This window comes from Tenrec ecaudatus, chromosome 4, assembly GCF_050624435.1.
Source record: "Tenrec ecaudatus isolate mTenEca1 chromosome 4, mTenEca1.hap1, whole genome shotgun sequence".
In the NCBI taxonomy this organism is placed as follows: domain Eukaryota; kingdom Metazoa; phylum Chordata; class Mammalia; order Afrosoricida; family Tenrecidae; genus Tenrec; species Tenrec ecaudatus.
In genome coordinates this window covers 100,310,338-100,331,059 of record NC_134533.1, presented here as the reverse complement: position 1 = coordinate 100,331,059, position 20,722 = coordinate 100,310,338, and the positions used below count along the sequence as shown (strand labels likewise).

At 39.5% G+C, this 20,722-nt stretch overlaps 1 protein-coding gene across 1 annotated transcript in view; it reads right to left on the bottom strand.

Moving 5' to 3' along the window:
* Window positions 1–20,722, bottom strand: part of DYNC2H1 (dynein cytoplasmic 2 heavy chain 1) — a 349,851-nt gene that overhangs the window by 21,003 nt on the left and 308,126 nt on the right. Inside the window, exons 87-88 of the mRNA XM_075546528.1 lie at window positions 6,471–6,580; window positions 2,093–2,174 (exon numbers count right to left, since the gene is read on the bottom strand). Coding sequence (XP_075402643.1) covers window positions 2,093–2,174; window positions 6,471–6,580 — 192 coding nt within the window. The remainder of the gene's footprint in view (window positions 1–2,092; window positions 2,175–6,470; window positions 6,581–20,722) is intronic.

Sequence of the window (20,722 nt, the reverse complement as noted above, 5' to 3'; positions counted from 1 at the left end):
TAAACATTACCTATATACAATTTAATCCAAATTGCGAGAAAAATTTTTAAAAACTCATATATATAGTTTTCTAGAGATCCTCATAATAAGTATGTCAAGGAACATATTACCACAATCCTTACATTAATGAGACATTTCTATATTAATTGCTAGATGACTTTTTTAACAAAAAAGATACTAAACAAACCATTTTATGGAGAACTAACATTAGACACTAATTTGACTGGTCTAATTTGACTGCCCCCAGCCATCAATAAGCAGAATACATTTATGTGGTTTTCTGGTTTTAATAATTTCATTCCCATATTGTAAGCACAGGGGAATATACAGACACCCGATGCAAAATAAAACCACTTCTCCTGTTTTTCAAATCCCTGTACCTGAATGCAGCCCAAAGCATAACCAAATACGCTGCCAGAGCTCCTGCTAGTCTTGTTAGGGAGGGTCCTTACAGAAAGAAAGGTCCAATCCAAAGGGATCAGCTGGACCAGTTATATTCAAGGAGGCGAGGTCAGGTAATTATTTTTTTTGGGGGGGAGGGTAGATTTCAATGGAACAGTCTTTTTTCCCCCTTACTTTTATTGGGGGCTCTTACATCTCATCATAATCATACATTCATCCAGTATGTCAAGCACACTTGAAAATATGCCGCCATCATCATTTGCAAAGAATTCTCTTCCCACTTGAGCCCCTGATATCAGCTTCCCATTTCTTCCCCCTCCCTCCCTCATGAATCCTTGATAAATTATAGATTACTATCTTCATATCTTACATTGTCTTTCATTGCCCCTCACCCACTTTTCTGTTATAAATCCCCCTGGGAGGGGGTTATAGATTGATCCCTGTGATCTATTCCCCCCTTTTTCCCCTCCCCTCCCCTAATCCTCCTGGTATCTCTGCTCTCACTGTTGGGCCTGAGGGGTTTATCTACCCTGGATTCCCAGTGTTGTGGGCTCTTATGTGTAGCAGTGTGCATGTTCTGGTTTAATCTGATTTGTAAAGTAGAACTGAGGTCATGCTAGTGGGGTGAAGGGAAGCACCAAAGAGCTAGAGGAAAGTTGTGTGTTTTATCAGTGCTATACTGCACCCTGACTCGCTTATCTCTTCCCTGTGACCGCTCTGTGAGGGGATGTCCAATTGTCTACAGATGGGCACTGGGTCTCTACTCCATGTCCACCCACCCCCGATTTGCATTAGATGCCTGATACCTGATACCATCGACACCTCATGTTCACACAGGTTGGTGTGCTTTTTCTATGTGGGCTTTGCTGCTTCTGAGCTAGATGACCATTTGTTTATCTTCAAGCCTTTAAGACCCCAGATGCTAATATCTTTTGATAGTTGGGCACCATCAACTTTCCTCACCACATTTGCTTATGCACCCTCTTTGTCTTCAGCTATCGTGTCAGGAAGGTGAGCATCACAGAATGTCAGACTGTTAGAACAGAGTGTTCTTGTGTTGAAGTATTTGAGTCGAGGCCCAATGTCCACCTGCAACCTTAATTCTTAACGTATAGATATTGAGTACATAGTTCTATTCCCCTCTTGTTACATATATACTTACATGAATACATGCCAGTATTTAGACCTCTCTAACTGTCTTTTGCCTTCTGGTTCTTTCCTCTATTTCCAAAGGAATAGTCTTGATAGATTTTATAGAAGGACATAAGACAATGATAGGGGCCTTTTTAGAAAGAAGTTAAAAATAAAAGGTCGTTAGAAAAATAATCTTGACAGAGTTTATAGGAGGACATAAGACAACGATAGGGACTTTTTAGAAAGAAGTTAAATAAAAGGAAAAGGCCGTTGGACAGAAACAGGGTTAGAAAGTTGTACCTTATAAGAATTTTTCAATCATAACAATACACTTCATTTTTCAAGGGCATAAGGGCTGTCCTATGAGAATTTCATTGGGAAATCTTACCGCATTAACTGTATTGCTCTCTTTTTGCCTTTCAGAATTTTTAATTTTATTTTAACTTTTCTTTATAAAGATAGTTTACTCTGAGACTGGAGTTTCCAGATCTATATAACACAGTTGGTGGTAATATATTTTTCAGACTCATATACACAAGTTAAGTTAGTCAATTACCTTAATTTGTAGCTTGGCTTCTTGTAGTCGACCTTTCCATGATGCTACAAACTTAAGACTGTCCACAGACTTGCCCATTGCCCTATAAAAATAAAGTGGTAAATGTCAGAAAGAAATAATCCTAAAAACTAAAATAGAAGTGTTCCTGAAGATAGTGATAACTTTATTCATATAAAATTTAAACACCGCATTTATAATAAACAAATAATCAGATCTATTAAACTTTGCTTAGTAAATTAGCCTTCACTTTACGACTTTAAAGTTAGCTGTATAGACAACTCTCTTCAAAGCTCTACGTTCCTTGAGCATAAGGCCTTTTATTTTTATTTGCACATCTCCCATTTAGAGCTCTGCCCTAAACTGCAAGTGCATGATAGCTAGAAACTGGTCATCACTGAGTTGACTCTGACTCACGGTAACCTCGAGGGTGTCAGGATAGCACTGCCCCCATAGAATTCTCAGTGGCTTGTTTTAAAAAAAGAGATCACCAGGACTTTCTTCCAAGATGTATCAGGGTGGACTCACGTGTCCAATCCTTTGGTTAGCCACGTACATTAGATATTGGCACGACCCAGGGGCTCCAGGGATGGGGTAACCCCTCTACACCAAACCCACTGCCATCAAGTCCACTCAATCTTCTAGTGCAGAAAATCTTTATGGAAGCAGACAGCCTCATCTTTCTGCCATGGAGCAGCAGGTGGGTTTGAACACTCAACCTTGTGATTAACAGTCTCATGCTCAACCCAAGTGGCACCCAATACCAAACCAATCCAAATAGCTCACTGTCATCGATTTAATTCTGCTTCATAGAGAACCTAAAGGACATACCATAGGACCCACCGCCCTTGTGGGTTCTGAGAGTAAATCTTTACAGGAGTAGGAAGCCTCATCTTTCTCCCGTGGAGCAGCTGGTGGTTTGAACTGCTGACCTTGGGATTAGCAACCACTAGGTATCCACAGTGGTACCACAGCTCTACAAATGCTTACTTGCAGAACTGACATATCAACTAATGTTTATATTGTGAAAGCCTCCCGAGTCACTTAAAAAAAATCTATTACTTCACTCAATAGATTTTATCAGTGTCTCTTTTATTACAATGTGATGTTTTTAAAAGTATGTTCCATAAAGGAGCCATGGTGGTGCTGTCAGGTAAATGTTGAACTGCTAACTGCAAGATTCAAAGTTCAAGCCCACCAGCCACTCCTTGCTAGAAAGAAGACGCTTTCTGTAAAGATTTAAAAGCCTCAGAAGCCAGGTACAGCATTGCCGTGACTTGGAATCAACCTGATAGTGGTGGGTTTTACATACAAAATGACAGTCTGGATGTGTTATTAAAGAGTCTGATCAAGTCCTCTTTCCCACCAAGAAGTCTAATCAGTGTCACCTAGCAGAACTTGTGTAACTATAAAACAGTGATCATGAAGTTCAAATGTTAGCTAATTGCTGCAAGTGGTCAACGAGCACCTATGTGGCTAGAGTAATAAATTAAATTTCAAATTTTAAACACTTATTTAATTTAAATAACTACACATGGTCAGTGGAAGCCTGGTGATCTAGTGATCACACGTTGGGCTGTGATCCAACAGGTCAACAGTTGGAAACCATCAGTCATTTCGAGGGAGAAGCTTTCTACTTCCGTAAACAGTCCTGGGGTCAGAAGCCCACAGGAAAACAAAGAAGAGAAAACTCCCCAGGAGCAGTTCTACCGCGCCCTCTCCCTGCACGGTTGGTGAGCTGGCATCGGCTTGACAGAAGTGAGCACTAGTAGTGTGTATGACCAGTCGTTACTCCATTGGACAGCACAGAACATCAATTATCCAAATTATGAATATTAATTTTTGTTGTTCAATTATAATAAACACATAGTTAAAAAACCTTTCAAATGAAGAAACTAAAAGTGGGAATAGGGAGAGAGGAAGAATGGGGACAAAAAATGGAGGGTTTAATGCAAAAAATAATTAAATTTTAAAAAACTGCTTTATAGAAAAGATCTAAATATTGATCTAAATGGCTGAAAAGGGAGGACAAGTAAAACTGAAGTGGAATTGGGGTCATTTAAAAAACCTCCCAAACCCTAAAAGTTAACTGTGTTACTAAAAGCTGAGGAAGTAACACCTCTGAGAAATCAGCCACTGAAAATCCCACAGCACGTTTTTTTTTTCCCACAGTGCACTCATTTCTTGGCAATGGAAGAATTGTTATAAGGAGCTACTGAAAGCAAACATAATTATGCTCAGGGACAAGTACCACATATACTCGTGTATAAACTGAATTTTTCAGTACAGCTTTTGTTTTAATCATTTTATTGGGGGCTTGTACAACTCTTATCACAATCCATACATGCATCCATTGTGTCACTCATACCTGTACATTTGTTGTCATCATTTTTCTCAAAACATTTTCTTTCTACTTGAGCCCTTGGTATCAGCTCCTATTTCCCCTCCCTCCCCGCTCCCCTCCCTCACAAACCCTTGATAATTTATAAATTATTATTATTTTGTCATGTCTTACACTGTCCGACGTCCCCTGAAGGGTTCATCTGTCCTGGATTCCCTGTTTCATATTCCTACCTGTACCAGCATACATCCTCTGGTCTAGCCGGATTTGTAAGGTAGAAATGGGATGATAGTGGAGGGGGAGTAGCATTCAAGAACTTGAGGAAAGGTGTATGTTCCATCATCGCTACATTGCACCCTGACTGGCTCATCTCCTCCCCACAACCCTTGTGTAAGGGGCTGTCCAGTTGCCTACAGATAGGTTTTGGGTCTCCACTCTGCACGCCCCCCCCCCTACCTGCAAATTCACAATGATATGATTTTTTGTTCTTTGATGCTTGATCCCATAAACACCTTGTGATCACACAGGCTGGTGTGCTTCTTCCATGTGGGCTTTGTTGCTTCTCAGCTAGATGGCCGTTTGTTTATCTTTAAGCCCTTAAGAGCTCACACACTATATCTTTTGATAGCCGGTCACCATTCAGCTTTCTTCACCACATTTGCTTAAGCACCCGCTTTGCCTTCAGCAGTTGTGTCGGGAAGGTGAGCATCATGGAATGCCACTTTAATAGAACAAAGTATTCTTGCATGGAGGGAGTACTTGAGTGGGGGCCCAATGTCTATCTGCTACTGTGGAAGATAAGAAGACTTCCCCCCAGCTTTGTCTCCTCCAAAGATATACCAAGCATTAGAGGCTGTTTGCCAGCACATGGTGGGAGGTCAGATGCTTAAGAGATATCCTCCTTGAAGCCACTCAGCCTTCAGACTACTGTCTGGTCTCACCACAAGTGGAGCTCATTCCCTGCTATTAGGGACAATGGATTGCTTCCCCTGAAAGCTTAGAGTCTCCAGCTCAAGGAAAATCAAGGTTAGACCACCATCATGAAACTAGGGTCCACCTATCTTGTCACACGTGTACCCCAATACCTCCCCTTCCTATTGCACATATACCCCTAGATCGTCCCCCTCCTTACTGTACTACCTATAGTATAATCCCCTTCTGTGATGAATGTCTTTACCTGTCATGAGGGGGATTGCATGTCCCCAAAAGATAGATAAGCCTTGGTTAGTAAGACATTGCTCTCCCCTCCTCTCTCCTGCCCTCTCTGCCCGCACTGCACACTCACCTGGCTGTTTAGATCATGGCTGTCCAGGAGGTGAGTATGCTACCATGAAATGTGTCTGCCTTCTTTATTTTACTCTCGCTCCAATTCCTCCTCTCACTATTATATATATATATATATATATATAAAACCATACAATTGAGTCTACCAACCCCCTGATTAATTGTTGGGGGGAGCTGGTTTCCCCCACACGCTACCTTAACACTAGATCTATTTCTCCATCATCATATATAAATATATTTACATATGTACATGCCTGTGCTTAGACCTCTATAAATGCCCTTTGCCTCCTAGTTCTTTCCTCTATTTCCTTTTACTTTCCTCTTGTCCCAGTATCATGCTCAGCCTTCATTTGGGTTTCAATAATTCCTCTCCATTACATTGCCCTTGATCAAGCCCTACCAGCCCTCCTATACTCTCCTTGCCATCGATTTTAGATCACTTGTTCCCCTGTCCCTGGGTGGATTAACACCCACTTCCTCCCTCTCCCCACCTTCCCCGCTCCTCCCCCCACCCGCTCCCATCTGCCCCTGGAACCAACAGTGCCCTTGTTTTCCCCTCCAGATTGTTCATCCCACCTATCTTATCTTGATAGACCTGCAGAGATAATCATGTGCACAAAAACAAGACAGAGCAAAACAAAGCAACTTTCAGCACATTTTAAAGGCAGTTTCATGGTAAAATTTGGTGCCTCGGCTCATAGTCGGGTCGGCTTATACTTGAGTATATACGTAAATAAAGTATTTCCTTTTCTTTACCTTGCGGTTTCCTGGCGAAGAGCATTGAGAAATGTGTCTGGGTGGAAGAGTTCTGAAAGATCAAGTGTATCCGAGAGCAGCGTTTCTTTTTCAGCCCTATCTACCCAGTTCTACAAGAGGGAAGGGGAGAAACATACATGAACAGTTTAAAATTTTGCAGCTTTTCAAAATACAGAAATTTAAGAATTATTCTACGTATGTTTTCTTTTTTTATTTATTAATCATTTCACTGAGGGCTCTTAGAGCTCTTATAAGAATCCATGCATCAATTGCATCAAGCACACTTGTACATATGTTGCCATCATTTTCAAAACATTTTCTTTCTATTTAATCCTTGGTTTTCAGCTTCTCTTTTTTCCTCTTCCTCCTCATCTCCCACCTCGAGAACCTTTGGTAAATTAGTATTCTCATATCTCATACTGTTTACTGTCTCCCTTCACCCGCGTCTGTTATTTGTCCCTCTAGGGAAGGGTTACACATGGATCATGGCAATAGTTCCCCTTCTCTAACTTCTCCCACCATATTCCCCCAACTCTCATGGTATCGCTACTCCCATTACTGTGTTGAGGGGTTCATCTGTCCTGGATCCCGTGTGTTGAGAGCTCTTCTCTATACCAGTGTACATGCTCTGGTCTAGCCGGGCTTGTAAGGTAGAACTGGGCTCATGCTAGTAGGGGTGTGGGGGTAGGAAGCATTAAATAACTAGAGGAATGTTGTGTGTTTTGTCAGCTACACTGCACCCTGGCTGGCTCCTCCCTTCCTTGTGCCCCTTCTGTGAGGGGATGTCCACTTGTCTACAGATGGGCTTTGGGTCTCTACTCCGACACCCCCCCACACCCCACCCCATACTCCAGTTCCCATCAAAATGATTGTTTTGGGTCTTTACATATGTTATTCTCAGTAAGAAAGCTATAGAGTTTCCAAACATTTTGAAATAGCATCTAGATATAAATATTTCCACTTGTATTATGAATTCTGTAAATTGCTTGGCATATCTAGCCATTCCAAAGAAACAAACTTCCTTGTACAATCTTCTGTCAATTAAAAGCCATTCAGACTCTAAAATGTGAAGAGTTAATCTAATGTATAACCTTGAAGCTGTGGGTTAGCACTTGTCCCACTGACGCTCCACCCTTTCAACCTCTGCAGGAAGACAGGAACGTGTGGACCTGCTGTGAGCATCCAAAGGGTCTCAAATTTTGGCACTGCAAACGGAACGACAATCCCTGATGCGGATTGGACTGAATTTGCTACCTCAGTGAATCAAATCTAATGCTGGCGGGGAATGTTCAAGGTGGGTAGGGAAGGATTCTTTGTTAAAAGACATTTCGAAATATATTCTACTTATCTGTCATTATGCAAATCAATCTAACATCCATTTGGAGAAATATACATCAACATAAAGTGTGCCTGGTTAACACAACAAAAAGTTGGCACGGGAACAAATAAAAACAACAAGGTCTGTGTGACACTTACTATGTGTCAGACACTGCTTTCCATGTGCTAATCGATGTTCTAATTATTAGAACCCTGAGAGTTAGTTATGAGTGTCCCTGTTGTACAGATGCGAACATGCAGGTACAGCAAGTTCAAGCGACTGGCCCAAGTGCTTACAGTTAGCAAGCCCCGGAGTTGGGAAACAAGTCGAGCAACCTCCAGTGATTTGTTTCTCTGTGATATTCCTGCACATGATAAGGAGCCTGAAGAGAGAGCTCACGGATGATTTCCAAATCAGTCTTGTGGTGTTAGCTGCTGCATAGAGATGGCACTGCAGTAATGTCAGCTATTAAAAACGTACAGAATTCTCATTTATCCACTAATCATTTTGTATAAATTATAAACAGTCTAGGGAAAGATGTGTTTATTTTATTACAGCGCAGAAAGGATGTGTTTCGCGGACTGTGACACTCTATTATCCACCCCCACCCAGGCATCTACATTGTCAGCTAGGTCTAGAATGTGAGAAATTAAAATCTCCAAAACTATTGTCTGTGAACTAATATCTTAATGTATTTCTCAAGATCTCATCCCCTACAATAAAAATGCTCCCATATATCTTCCCTACAAATGGATAATGTGCTGATTGCATAAAAAGAAAATGTCCTTCAAAGAACTCCTTAACAAAGTAAAATGATTTCTTCATGTATAAAAGGGGTATTCACAATGCTAATGGAAAATTCCATTATTTGTAATCTCCATTTTCTATGAACATTTGGAAACCCCCTTGCATTATTCTTTATGTTATTATACTTTATTATGTATTTATTACCAATTAAATAATGTGAGATATATCTTGTTTACTTATGATTTACTTTTTAAATCATATTACCTGCTTTCAATTTTCATTAGTTAAACATCATCAACAAATTGTGTTTCCAGGCCACTTTTTATTACATATTTTTATTCCTATATTTTACTACCACTACTGTCTAACTTGTCTGCACCACCTACACTCCTTTAAATGATTATTTAGCACATATTTAAATTATACAACTATTTTCACTGCTGCTTTAGAATAACTTCAAAATCAGGTAAGTACAAAAATGTTTTGATGTCCCTATATTCTAAAAGCTAGAGTGTCACTGATAGTCAGATTTTTCACATTATTAAGTTTGAATTAATATAATTAGCCATGGTAGGAAATCTCCTCTGGTAAGATTGTTCACAGGAAAAATATTATTATTTTATTATTTCTAACAACTACATCCATTTGTAAGTATGAACGTAAGACGTACATACCTAATCTTAAACTAATAGTTGTTCCTATGTGATTGGACATTCAACAAAGCTATAGAAATATCCGCTGGGAAATATTTCTCAGTAAATGTTTCTTCTTGACTCCCTCCTGGTCATTAACTAAGTCCCTTTTAAAAGTGACTTGAGATTTACATCAGATGTCTAGTTTCTCCCATGGTTCTGAGACACCGCAACCAACTGCTACCGAGTCAGTTTGACTCACTGCAACCACGCAAAACAGAGTAGAATTTCCCTATATGGTTTCCAAAGCTGTGCAGTTTATGGAAGTAGAATCTTCCTCTGAAGGAGCTGCTGAGCTAACCACAGGGCCACCATGACTCACTGACTATGACATGATGCCTAGAGTTTTCACTGACCTTCTCATAATAAATGTGATTATGGACAGAAGCACATAAATAGCTAATGGCATTGAATGAATTAAACAGCTAGTTAATTCTTGTTGAATAAAAACAAGTGCATCCAATGCACTATTGACAGATTCTGTATTTGCAAATTTATTATTTTGCTACGCTTACTGTAAACCCAGAACCAATACTCAAAAGGCTGCGGAGTCATTCTAAGCCCCGTGCCCAGTGGTGAAAATTCTGGTAGCGCTATGCACACATAACCAGGCCCAGGGGTCTGCTAGAACTTTTTTTCTTGGATCCTCTCTTATATGGCAAACAAATGTCCTTTTGAGGATCTCCCTAGTGCTATATTTTTCATGTGTTCATGCTCTTCACTGGTGAATTCGATGCTTAAAATGGCCCCAGATGCACTGCTGAAGCACTGTCTAAAGTTCCTCAGCACAAGGGACCAGTGATGGGCCTTATAGAGCGACTGTTTTTGTCAGGTAAACTGAAGCCGGATTTTATCAAGAGAGAACTGCCAGCTGTGATATCAGTGTTGATTAACTGACAAGACATATTAAATAAGGTGCCTTTAAGCAGAAACATGGATTATGCACTACTGATTTTTTTTTTAATGTTCTAGGCAGGAACCTAACTTCACATTTCACTTGTACTATAATTTAGTAGTCACAACAACCTTACTAAGAAAAAATAGAAAACCAGGTTCACTGCCATCGGGTGGATTTTGACTCACAGGGGCCCTGTGGGCCGAGTAAAGTGCCCCTGGGCTTTCTGAGACTGTGCATGTCCTTGGGAGAGAAGGCCTATCTTCCGCCCGTGGGACAGCACTGCTCATCCTGCAGTCTGCAGACCACTGAGTAACTGACTATGCCACCAAGGACCACGAGTGTTTGTAGAACATTCTTACCATGATAAATAATCAGAATAGTTGTATATATGTATACGTGTATATTCAGAATAATAAGTACACAGATGGGACAAGTACGACGGAAGGGTACAACCCCGACGCGCATCTTCCCTGCTCAGTGCAGTAGTCCTCCTCCTGTTCATGCAATCATGGCCTCTTGGCTTGGCCCATGAATATCATTCAGGATGGTCCCTCTTCATAAGTAAAGTGTATTCCCCCAAATGCTATGGAGCTATTTAAAATATTGGAATATTTTATTTAAAAAATACTGATCATGAAGTCGAATCAAGGGATTCAAATGACATTCACTCACTCAGAGACATTTAGGATTTCAAAGAGTTAGGGGAGCAGGGACAGGCATAAATAACTGTGATAAGAGGTAGTAATTAGAAAAGTACACCATAAACCCAGTGAAAGCCAAATCCTGTCCGAGAAGGAAAACATTAACATTGTTCACTAAAGGGATCATTTGAAAAGCGGTAACTGTACCCTGGGAAAGGTGGAAACTTGTGCGACAGGAAAACCTGGAAATTCCATTGAGTTCCAGTTCAGACAGCTGTCACTACATAAGGAACAAGTGGTTTCTCATGACAGGCCCGTCTGCCTGGCAATGAGGACAGAAACCTTCCTAGCAGAGTGGGGACGTGAATGGTGCTCACTGCCTGGAGGTTCGAGCTGGAGCTGGGCGCCCCTACTGACTACAGGAACTCCAAAAAAAAAAGCTGCGTGTTCCTCCTGGGCAATGCCCTGGGAAGTTGGTGCTTATTACAGCAGAAGCCACAGGCACCGCTTTGTATCCAGAAACCAAATCTATATTCGATGAATGACCAAAACTTCACGACAGTCTCCTCCGGGAAACTCCCCCTCTGTCACCATAGTGACCCTGTAGGACGGACAGACGACTGCTCCACAGAAGAGACCATTCAATACGCAGCACTGCTGACCAACCTCATGTGCACAACGTGCATAGAAGGTCAGGTAATTAATGTAAAACCCCGCTCCACTAGTCCCCCAAGTTCACTAGGACAAAAGATCTAAATGAGTAAAGCAAAAGACGGAGTAAAAATAATTTTACTTCAAGGTATAAGAACATTTCTTAAACATAAAATCAAATACATAAACCACTAACAAACATAATAGTGATTTTCTATAGAAACTAAAATTTTGAAAAAGTTAAAACTATTCACAGTTGAAAAAGACCAAATATGCCAGCCTCCAAGGATACAAACAGACATCTTTGAGGAAAGAAAAGTCTAAGGTGAAAGGATAATATAAAGAGCTCGGTAAAAAATTACCACAGTGAAAGCAAACTGAATTACAGAAGAAGAAATTCGATTTAAAATTCACATGGGAAATAAAGCAAGCATTGGCACTGTGGAAAGTCGAAGTGGTCATATAATGTTCAAACATAGTGGTTCTCCAAATGCAGAAGAAGCAAAAGAGCGGCAGAATTGGTTTGAATAAAGAGGATGATGGCAGAGATGGTAAATTACAAGTGCTCAAATAAAAATATAAGAACTAAAGACAAAGTTTTCCTGAACATGGGAAATGTAGAAGGGAAACAGCACAGCAGCCATAGATTCTTAATAGAGATCACCATCTTTTAGGTAAAATTAATAATATGCTCTCCTCAAACATATTTCAATACATTTTAAACCATATTGTCAAATTACAAATAAAAATGGGAAACATCTTAGCATTGCCAAAATAGCGAAATCAAGCTGTCTGTGAAAAACTGACTTCATACATCTCCTTTGTGAAAATAATGACAGTAAAAGATATGCACACTGGTACAGATAGGAATTGGAAACACAGGGAATCCAGGATGGATGATCCCTTTAGGACCAGTGGTGTGAGGGTCGATGCTGGGAGGGTGAAGCGAGAGTGGGGTGGAAAGGGGGAATGGATTATAAGGATCTACATGTGACCTCCTCCCTGGAGGACGGACAACAGAAAAGTGGGTGAAGGGAGATGTTGGACAGTGTAAGACATGAAAAAATAATAATTTATAAATTGTCAAGTGTTCATGAGGGAGGGGGGAGCGGGGAAGGAGGGGGAAAATAAGGAGCTGATGCCAGGGGCTTAGGTAGAGAGCAGATGTTTTGAGAAAGATGAGGGCAATGAATGTACAAATGTGCTTTACACAATTGATGTATGAGCCCCTAATAAAATGATTTTTAAAAGATATATTTTTAAGGATAAAAAGCTTTTCCATCAATAATTTTGTACCTAACAAAAGAACCGCATGGTCGTATCAATTAATGCAGAAAAAGCATTTGACAAAAATTCACACACTTTTCCTAATAAAAACTCTCAGCAAAGTAGGATAAAAGAGAAATTCCGCAACACTGACAGCACTACCAGCCACAGGGGAGAATGAAAGCGTCCCTTTGGCGATCAGGAGCAAGACAAAGATGCTCTTTAAAGATGCTTGCCATCCCTTTCATTCGATATTGTGCCGGAAGTCTGAGCTCCAGAAATAAGGTGAGAAATTGGTGAGGAAAAAGTAAAACTACCTATTTGCAAATGATCCGATCTGACATACCGAAGATCCGAGTCCCGGTAAGAGAGCCGCTGGAACTAACAGAGGAATTCTGCAAGCAGAGTGGCAGGAAACCAGATCAACGTACATCAGTCAGACCTTCCACACTAATAGAGAGAACTCTGAAAATGAAATTAAGAAAGCAATACCAGCCACTCCCAAAATAAAATCCTTAGAAACAGATCTAACCAGAGATGTAAAAATTGACACAGAAAAACTCCACATGAAGAAACCTTTAAAAGAGACCTTGCATGCATGGAAGGATATACCATGACTATGGAACAGAATCGTTAGCATTGTGAAATAGTATTTACCTAAAGCAATCTATAGATAAGAGTTATGCACTCCTGATTCACGTTCCATCAGCTTTTAAAAAATAAGATAGGTAAGCTAATCAACATTTTTCTATAGAAAAGAAAGAGACTTGAATGGGCAAAACCTACAAAAGAGCACTAAATCAGGAGGCCTCATACTTCCGTATCTTGGAACCACAACAACAGCCCACACTGTTCAACAGGCACACAGACCAAGGGAACAGAACTGAGAAGCCAGTCTTTGAAATGAAATCCACGAAGCGGAGAAGAGACAACCCACTCGACAACGGTGCTGGAAAAGCTGGATATGCTACTGCTGAAAATGAAAGAGGGTCTGTCCTCACTCCATCTACAAAAATGTTTATATGTTTATTGACATGTGAAAACTAAGATCGGTCAATTTAAAATCTGAAATATGCTTTTAGCCTATCACAATAGAAGAATTTGAAACAATGCTCAAATGATAAGGATTGTAATTAAATGAACAAAATTCTGGTGTGAGTCTAAATTGGCAGATTATTCCCATAAAGCAATTAAATAAAATATGCATGAGCTTTTGAAATATTCAAACACTCAGTAACTACTGAATAAAATAATCAGATTCTGATACAATATCATCATATATGGCTTGTTCGTTTAAAAATATGAATAATATCAAGAAATTATAATGAAATATATACTAGATATCAGTTAACTCAATTATAACATAACAATTAAATAAAAATGACATTTTAACAAAAAGGTATTTGAAGAATAGCTAGTGACTGGGAAATATTCATGGCCTAGTATTATTTATCCAAATGGAAATGTATACAAAATAGTCACTTAATTATGCAAAACATTATTTTAATATAGAGAAATATAGAATAGTCAAAGTAAATTATTTCAGTTTCTTCTGTATTTGCAATTTTGCAGCATGGAATTGAACACATTAACTAATGCCCTTTTACTTTACTTTAATGTACTGACTTCCTTAAACAAAAAGTGTTCTTGAAAACTACACACAAGTAACCTGGGCAATCAGTTCTCACAATGGGAGCATACCATTTCTTATATTCCAACACCCTTTCTTCTACATATTTAGTAAAAGTATAGTGGCTTAGGGATCTAAGGAAACATTTATCTACATTAACAGCACCTTGAGTTATTGTAAGTTATTGTCTTGAATGAAATAATAGTTATTTTATTAGCCAGTGTATAACAAGTTCATCAGCACACCGGATAGATGACATATAAACCGAAGCTCATCAGCAAAGCACATTAACTAGATTTATAATGGAATTACACTCTGAATTAATAATTATAACAGCAAAGCATTTCTTACTACAGTATCTTGCATGAACTTCAAGGAATAGTGTGTGTACTACTAGATATTTGCCATTTCTTTAGCCTAAATTCTTCCTAAACCCCAATCTGGGTGTACATCATTATTATTTAAATCTTGTGCATTAGGTTTTACTGGCTAGATTATTAATCATGAGGGTGATGGGGAACAAAATAAATGAACTCCTTGCTTCCAAGTTTAAGCAGTGACTTTTGAAATTGAGATACAAGATTCAGAATTCAAGACATTATGATTGAGTTCAACTAGCTTCCTGGAGCGCTAATCATTTTTTGATTATATGATCCTTAAAAAAATAATTTCCCGCTTCATGTACTCCATTAATAACATTACTATGCCTACCAACTTTAGAGAACTGTTTAAAAAATGTGTACTGAATACATTGCAATTTAGTTTTTATCCATTAATGTTAACTAATTACAATAACTTTAACTCGAGATTATAAGCCGAACTTTTATGTCTTCTGTTTTATTCCGTTAAATCACTTTCCAATTCCTTTTGATCATCTTCTATGTAGAAATATGTACTTAATTTCCAAATATTTTTGATATTACCATAAATTTTTCTATTATTGGTATCTAACAACCTTATGGTTGATTATTCTAACACAGGAATGAGCCCAGTTCCAGACGTGAAGGTAACCATGCTTGATAAAGACTGGTCCATTAAAAAGAGGAAGACCTTCTTGGAGAAGGATTGACACAGTGCCTGAAATAATGGACGCAGGGGTAACAATCTTGTTGGTGAGGAAGAACCGGGTAGTGTTTTGATCTGTTATACAGATGAACTATGAGTCAGAGCTGGTTCAATGGCACCCAATAAGCAGCAGCCAAACTAATAAGCAAATGTGTCTTGGAAGAAGAACAGGCAGAATGCTCCGTGGAAGCTGGTGCATGAGATGTTGCTCACCCAGTTAGGATATGTTATCTGAGGAGGGTCCAGTCACTGGGAAAGGGTCCTATGTTGGATGAAATAGAGGATCAGCTAAAAGAGGAAGACCTTCAATAACATGAACAGGCAACAATAGGCTCAACCAAACAATGCCCTAAGGACGGCACAGGGTTAGGCAATGTTTTGTTCTCTTGTACATTAGGTTGCTCTGAGTAGGAACGAAGTCAACAGCACCTAACAACATGGTATTTTTATAGCTAGCTTTTTAAAGAATTGGCATAGCACTTTCTGTAGTGGTTGAACATTTTAGTCTCATCGGCAGTATACGAGTTCTCATCTCCATACCCCTCCCCAGCATTGGCTGTTGCTTTTCTGATTTTTGATCAGTGCCATTATTGCTGCGGTGAGAGGAAATTTCATTGTAGTTTTGATCTGCATCTTTTTATAATGGCTGAATACTGGAGCTCTGGTGGTATAGTGGTTACACATTGGGCTGCTGAGCAGTTTGAAACCATTAGCTACTCCCCAGGAGAAAGATCAGGCTTTCTATTCCCATAGTTACAATCTCCGAAACTCACAAGGGCAGTTCTTCCGTGCCCACAGGGTCACAGGGAGTTGGAATTGACTTGATGGCAATGACAATGGCTGATTACCAGTATCTCTGAATGTTTGCCTGGTTGTTTTCCTCCCCCCACCCCTAACACCCACCCCACCCCACACGGGGGGGGGGGGGGGGGGGGGACGACACATTTTATTAGGAGCTAATACAGATATCCTATCAAGCAGTATTGTACAATTGTTATCACAATCAGATTCAAAACATCCTCTTTCTTCTTGAATTCCTCATTATCAGCTTTCTGGATAAGAAGCTGATAATGGGCTTTGCTCATTTAAATTGGATTGTCTGTCTTTTTGTTGCTGTGGTTTGACATTGTCTATCAAATGTACACATTAGGTCATTGTCAGATATATTGTTGCCTGTTTCTTACCTACTCTGCATGTGTTACTTTATTCTTTTAGTGAAGGCTTGCTATTTGTGCCTTTTTATTACATTTGATATTCTATTTATGCCATAATTTAAGGCCCCTGGCTTAGTCCCTACTTGAAGTCACATAAGCTTTATAGTTTTATTTTTAACAGTAGGTCTTGGATTGGTTTTGAGTAAGTTTTGGGGTATGGTGTTAGGTGTATATCCATTTTTCTGAAAGTTTTGTCATCACATTTAGAAGACTTCAACATAAGTTGAAGATCAACTGTGTACAGCTGACTGACCTTCTTTCTGGATTCTCAATTCTTTTCCATGGACCTCTGTGCCTGTCTAGCTGTTCGAATAACCATGCTGTAGAGTCGGCTCTCTAGTCAGAATGTATGAGGCCTCCCACATAGCTCTTCAATAATGCTTTACCTACCTAGGATCTACGTATTTTCCATGTCAACTTGGTGATTCATTTTTATATTTCATTAAGGACTGCTGTGATTTTATCAGGCTTGCTTTATTTCTATAAATCTCTTTGGATAGTACTGACATTTTCTTAACGCTAAGAATTCCTATCCGTGAGCACATTAAGTTCTTCCATTCACGTGGGTCCTTAGTTTCTTAAAGGAGCATTTGGATGACCTTTGCTTTGTTTTTCCCCATATTGCTTCATTGAAAATGTATTTATTATTATAAATTCTCCTCTGAGTATTGCATTTATTGTGTCCCAAAGCTTTAGATATGTTGTGCTTTCATTCTCAGTTCATTCTATAAATATTATAAATTTCATTTATAATCCAGTTGCTTTTAAGCAAGTTGTTACTCAGTTTTCATGTATTTCATTTTTTCCCTTAATTCTTCCTCTTATAGATTTCTAGTCTTGCTGCTCTGTGATCAAAGAATATATTTTTTATTATTTTCATGTTTTAAAAATTGTATTGAGGCTTGCTTTGTGGCCTACATTTTGGCCTAAACTGGGAAAATGAACCATTTATGATGTGGGAAATGTGCACTGTGTTATTTTAGGTAGAGTGTTCCATACATGTCTATGAAGTCATCTTGTTGATTATTCATAAATGGAATCCACTAAATAGCAGTGGGATTATTTTTGATGTCTTTGTTGAGTTTCTAATTTTCAGTCTTCCATTGGAAGCGGTGTGTTAAATTCCTACCATCATCGCAGAACTGTTACTTTACCCTTTCAATACTGCTAAGAGTCTGTCTTTACAGTTCGGAACTCTGTCATTGGGTGTGTAAACACTTATTATGGGTGTCTCCTTGGCGGTTTGAGCCTTTAATTATTATATAGCCTTCTTTGTCTCCTGATGAATTTTGACTTCATTCTATGTTATCTGAGGTTAATATTGCCGTTCCTATTTTTTTGGGGGGTTACTATTTGCTTTATATGCTTATTATATTTTCCATCCTTTGAGTTCTAAGCTGTCTTTGTGTCTAAGGTGTGTCTCTTGTAGGCAGCATACGAATGGCTCATGGGGCTCTGTTGTTGTCTTAGTTCATTTTGTTCCTTTTTGTCTCTTGATGGACATTCAAATCATTTATATTCGGTGTGGTTGTCAATAGATGAGAATTTACTCTTGTCATTGATTATGGTTTTTGGTGGCATTGATAGTTTCTTTATTCTGCTTAATATTTTAAACTTCCTTAAAAAAAGTTTTAACAGAAAAAGTGAATTTACTGAAGGGGGATACTCTGGAAAATAAGCCCAAAGGGCCTGACCTAGTCTAAAAGGCCCCCACTTCCTTTTAAAATATATTTTACTTTCATTTCCTTCACTACTGTAATTTTGATTTTGCGGAAACTTTATGAATGTATGCATTTATACATTTATTATTAATTTACTATTCCAAAATGTACCTTTATCTTCCCAAGTTTAAAGTAATCTATTATTTCTTTTTTCTTAGAAATTAAGATTTTATCTTAGAATCTATTATTTCTTGATATCACCTTGATGTTCTTTCTATATTAGAAGTTCTATAATTAGACCATTTACTCCTTTTTCATCTTGAAGTTGTAATCTTTGAAAATTGCTATTTTGGGTTCCTTAAGTGTTGTGCCTTAATTTTGCTTTTGAGATTTTCTTGTTTGGGTTGGTATCTGAGTGATGCTGTCATATATTTTAATTTCAAATTTCTGGTTGATGTTGGTACTTTGTCTGAAGAACTCCTTTAAATAATTTTTTTAAGATTTGTGTGGTTTTTACAAATTCCTTTGATTCTTGTTTATCAGGGGGATCTTCTAGTTTTGCCACTGTACTGAGAACCATATACATATATACCCAAATCTATTATTCTTATTGGTTGTTGAGATGTAGTAAATTAATGTGGCCCTTCTAGCCATAATCCCCTATATGATAAATTATCAATTCTCGGCTCTATGTATAGGGTGAACTCTCACGAGCTGGTAAGTTATGGACACTGTGCACGTGCTTTATTATTAGTTACCAGGTGACTCAGGAGAAGGTGTAGAGCTTCCCTCTCTTTATGGGGGTAGCAAGAGAACTGCACCACAAGTTGAATGTGACAGCAAAGGAGGAGGGGGACTTGTACCTCTGGTTGCTTAGTGGGTGGCATAGGAGCTTGCACCATCAATCGAGAGGGCAATGGAATGGAGGTGAACATTAGGTATGATGGGGGCATGCCTCCAGTCACTCTCTGGTACAGCAGTATACCACAGACTGCCTAGGAAGTAGGAGCATGCACACTGCCAACTGCCAGCCACTTGGCACGGTACTACACACCACTGGCTGTGAGGGTAGAGTGGTAGTGGTCGACCTGAGTCAATAATTACTGGAGTGGCAATAGTGCCAATCACTAAGGTTGTGGGTCTTCAACACACAATGTGTGCAAGTGCATGTCTCTGGTCACAAGGGGAGTAGGGCGGTGGTGTGAGCAAACACAGGCCACCCGTGTCAGGAGTGCAGGCACGCTGCACTGTCTGCTGAAGTGCTCATTTCTGGTCAAGCGGGGTACAGAATAGTAGAGGAGAACAGGGGGGCTGGCTGGAAGCTGGGAGCAAGGGTGCCGGGGGTAGTTTGACTGGCCATAGAGGGGTGGGTGAAGATGTACTGGAGACGTGCTCCTCCTGTCGGGAAGCCACTATTTCTGGCTTAGATTCTGCAAACTAAGGAGGCGATCTGGAACTTAAAATAGACTCAGACTAAAATAGTAATTAAGCTTGGAGAGTGGCTAAAGACATCATGGCCAAATACTGCAAAGAAGAAAGGCAATATTAATGACTTTAAGCATCAAGGTTATATTTCAAAGATGAAGGTCAGCAGCTGTTTTTAATTTCCATTAGTACTAGAACAAGGAAACTTGGCGTATATTTAAAGATGATGGAAAACTGGAAAGAATTACTGGCACTGGGGACCGGAACAAAACCCGACTGATGCCCTGAAGTGGCCTCTCGGGCTGGATGCCCTCAAATCTCTTCAAGGTTTTCATCCTACATGACTTGGGTATTTTTCAAAGCAAGCTTCTAAATATGCTGTTTTAAAATACGGCCCCTCTCTCCTCCATTATCTGTCAATGTACAACTATCAGTCTCCCCCTGCTTAGTCTTTATCAACCAATTCAAATGGCTTCCCTTACAAACTCTTCTTCTCACACACAGAGTAAGCACTTGCTCATACAAAATTCCAAAAGCACTGTGAATCCCTGTGTCATGTATCACTGAACACGCACCTTTTTCTTAGGATCTCTTGGGTATCGATGGTCCTTACCTCTCCTCTGAGAGAACATGGACTGAGCCACCTCTCTGGGGTTGAGCACAAAAATTGCATGGCAAAGAGCCTAAAAAATTTAACGTTTCCCCCAAAGAATAAATAAATGTAAAACTGAAAGGATAGCTCTTCAAGGAGAGCTTGTTGACTTATAAGTTCATCTTGCCGTGTGCCTTAGTAACGCAGGCAGATGCTGGGACACAGCTGCTTCTGGAATGAATTTTTGAAGACCATGATAGATCCATGGAAGGTTTACTACTCACTCTTAAAAGCCAACTGCTCAAATATTTTAGATCTTAACCCCTCTTAATAATGCAGCCCATTGCTGTTGAATAGCAGCAGCCTCACAGCAGAGAGGGCAACAGTCTCATCGGTTTTCCACGGCTCTAATCCTTTTGGAGGCAGACCACCTGATCGCTCTCCCAGAGTGG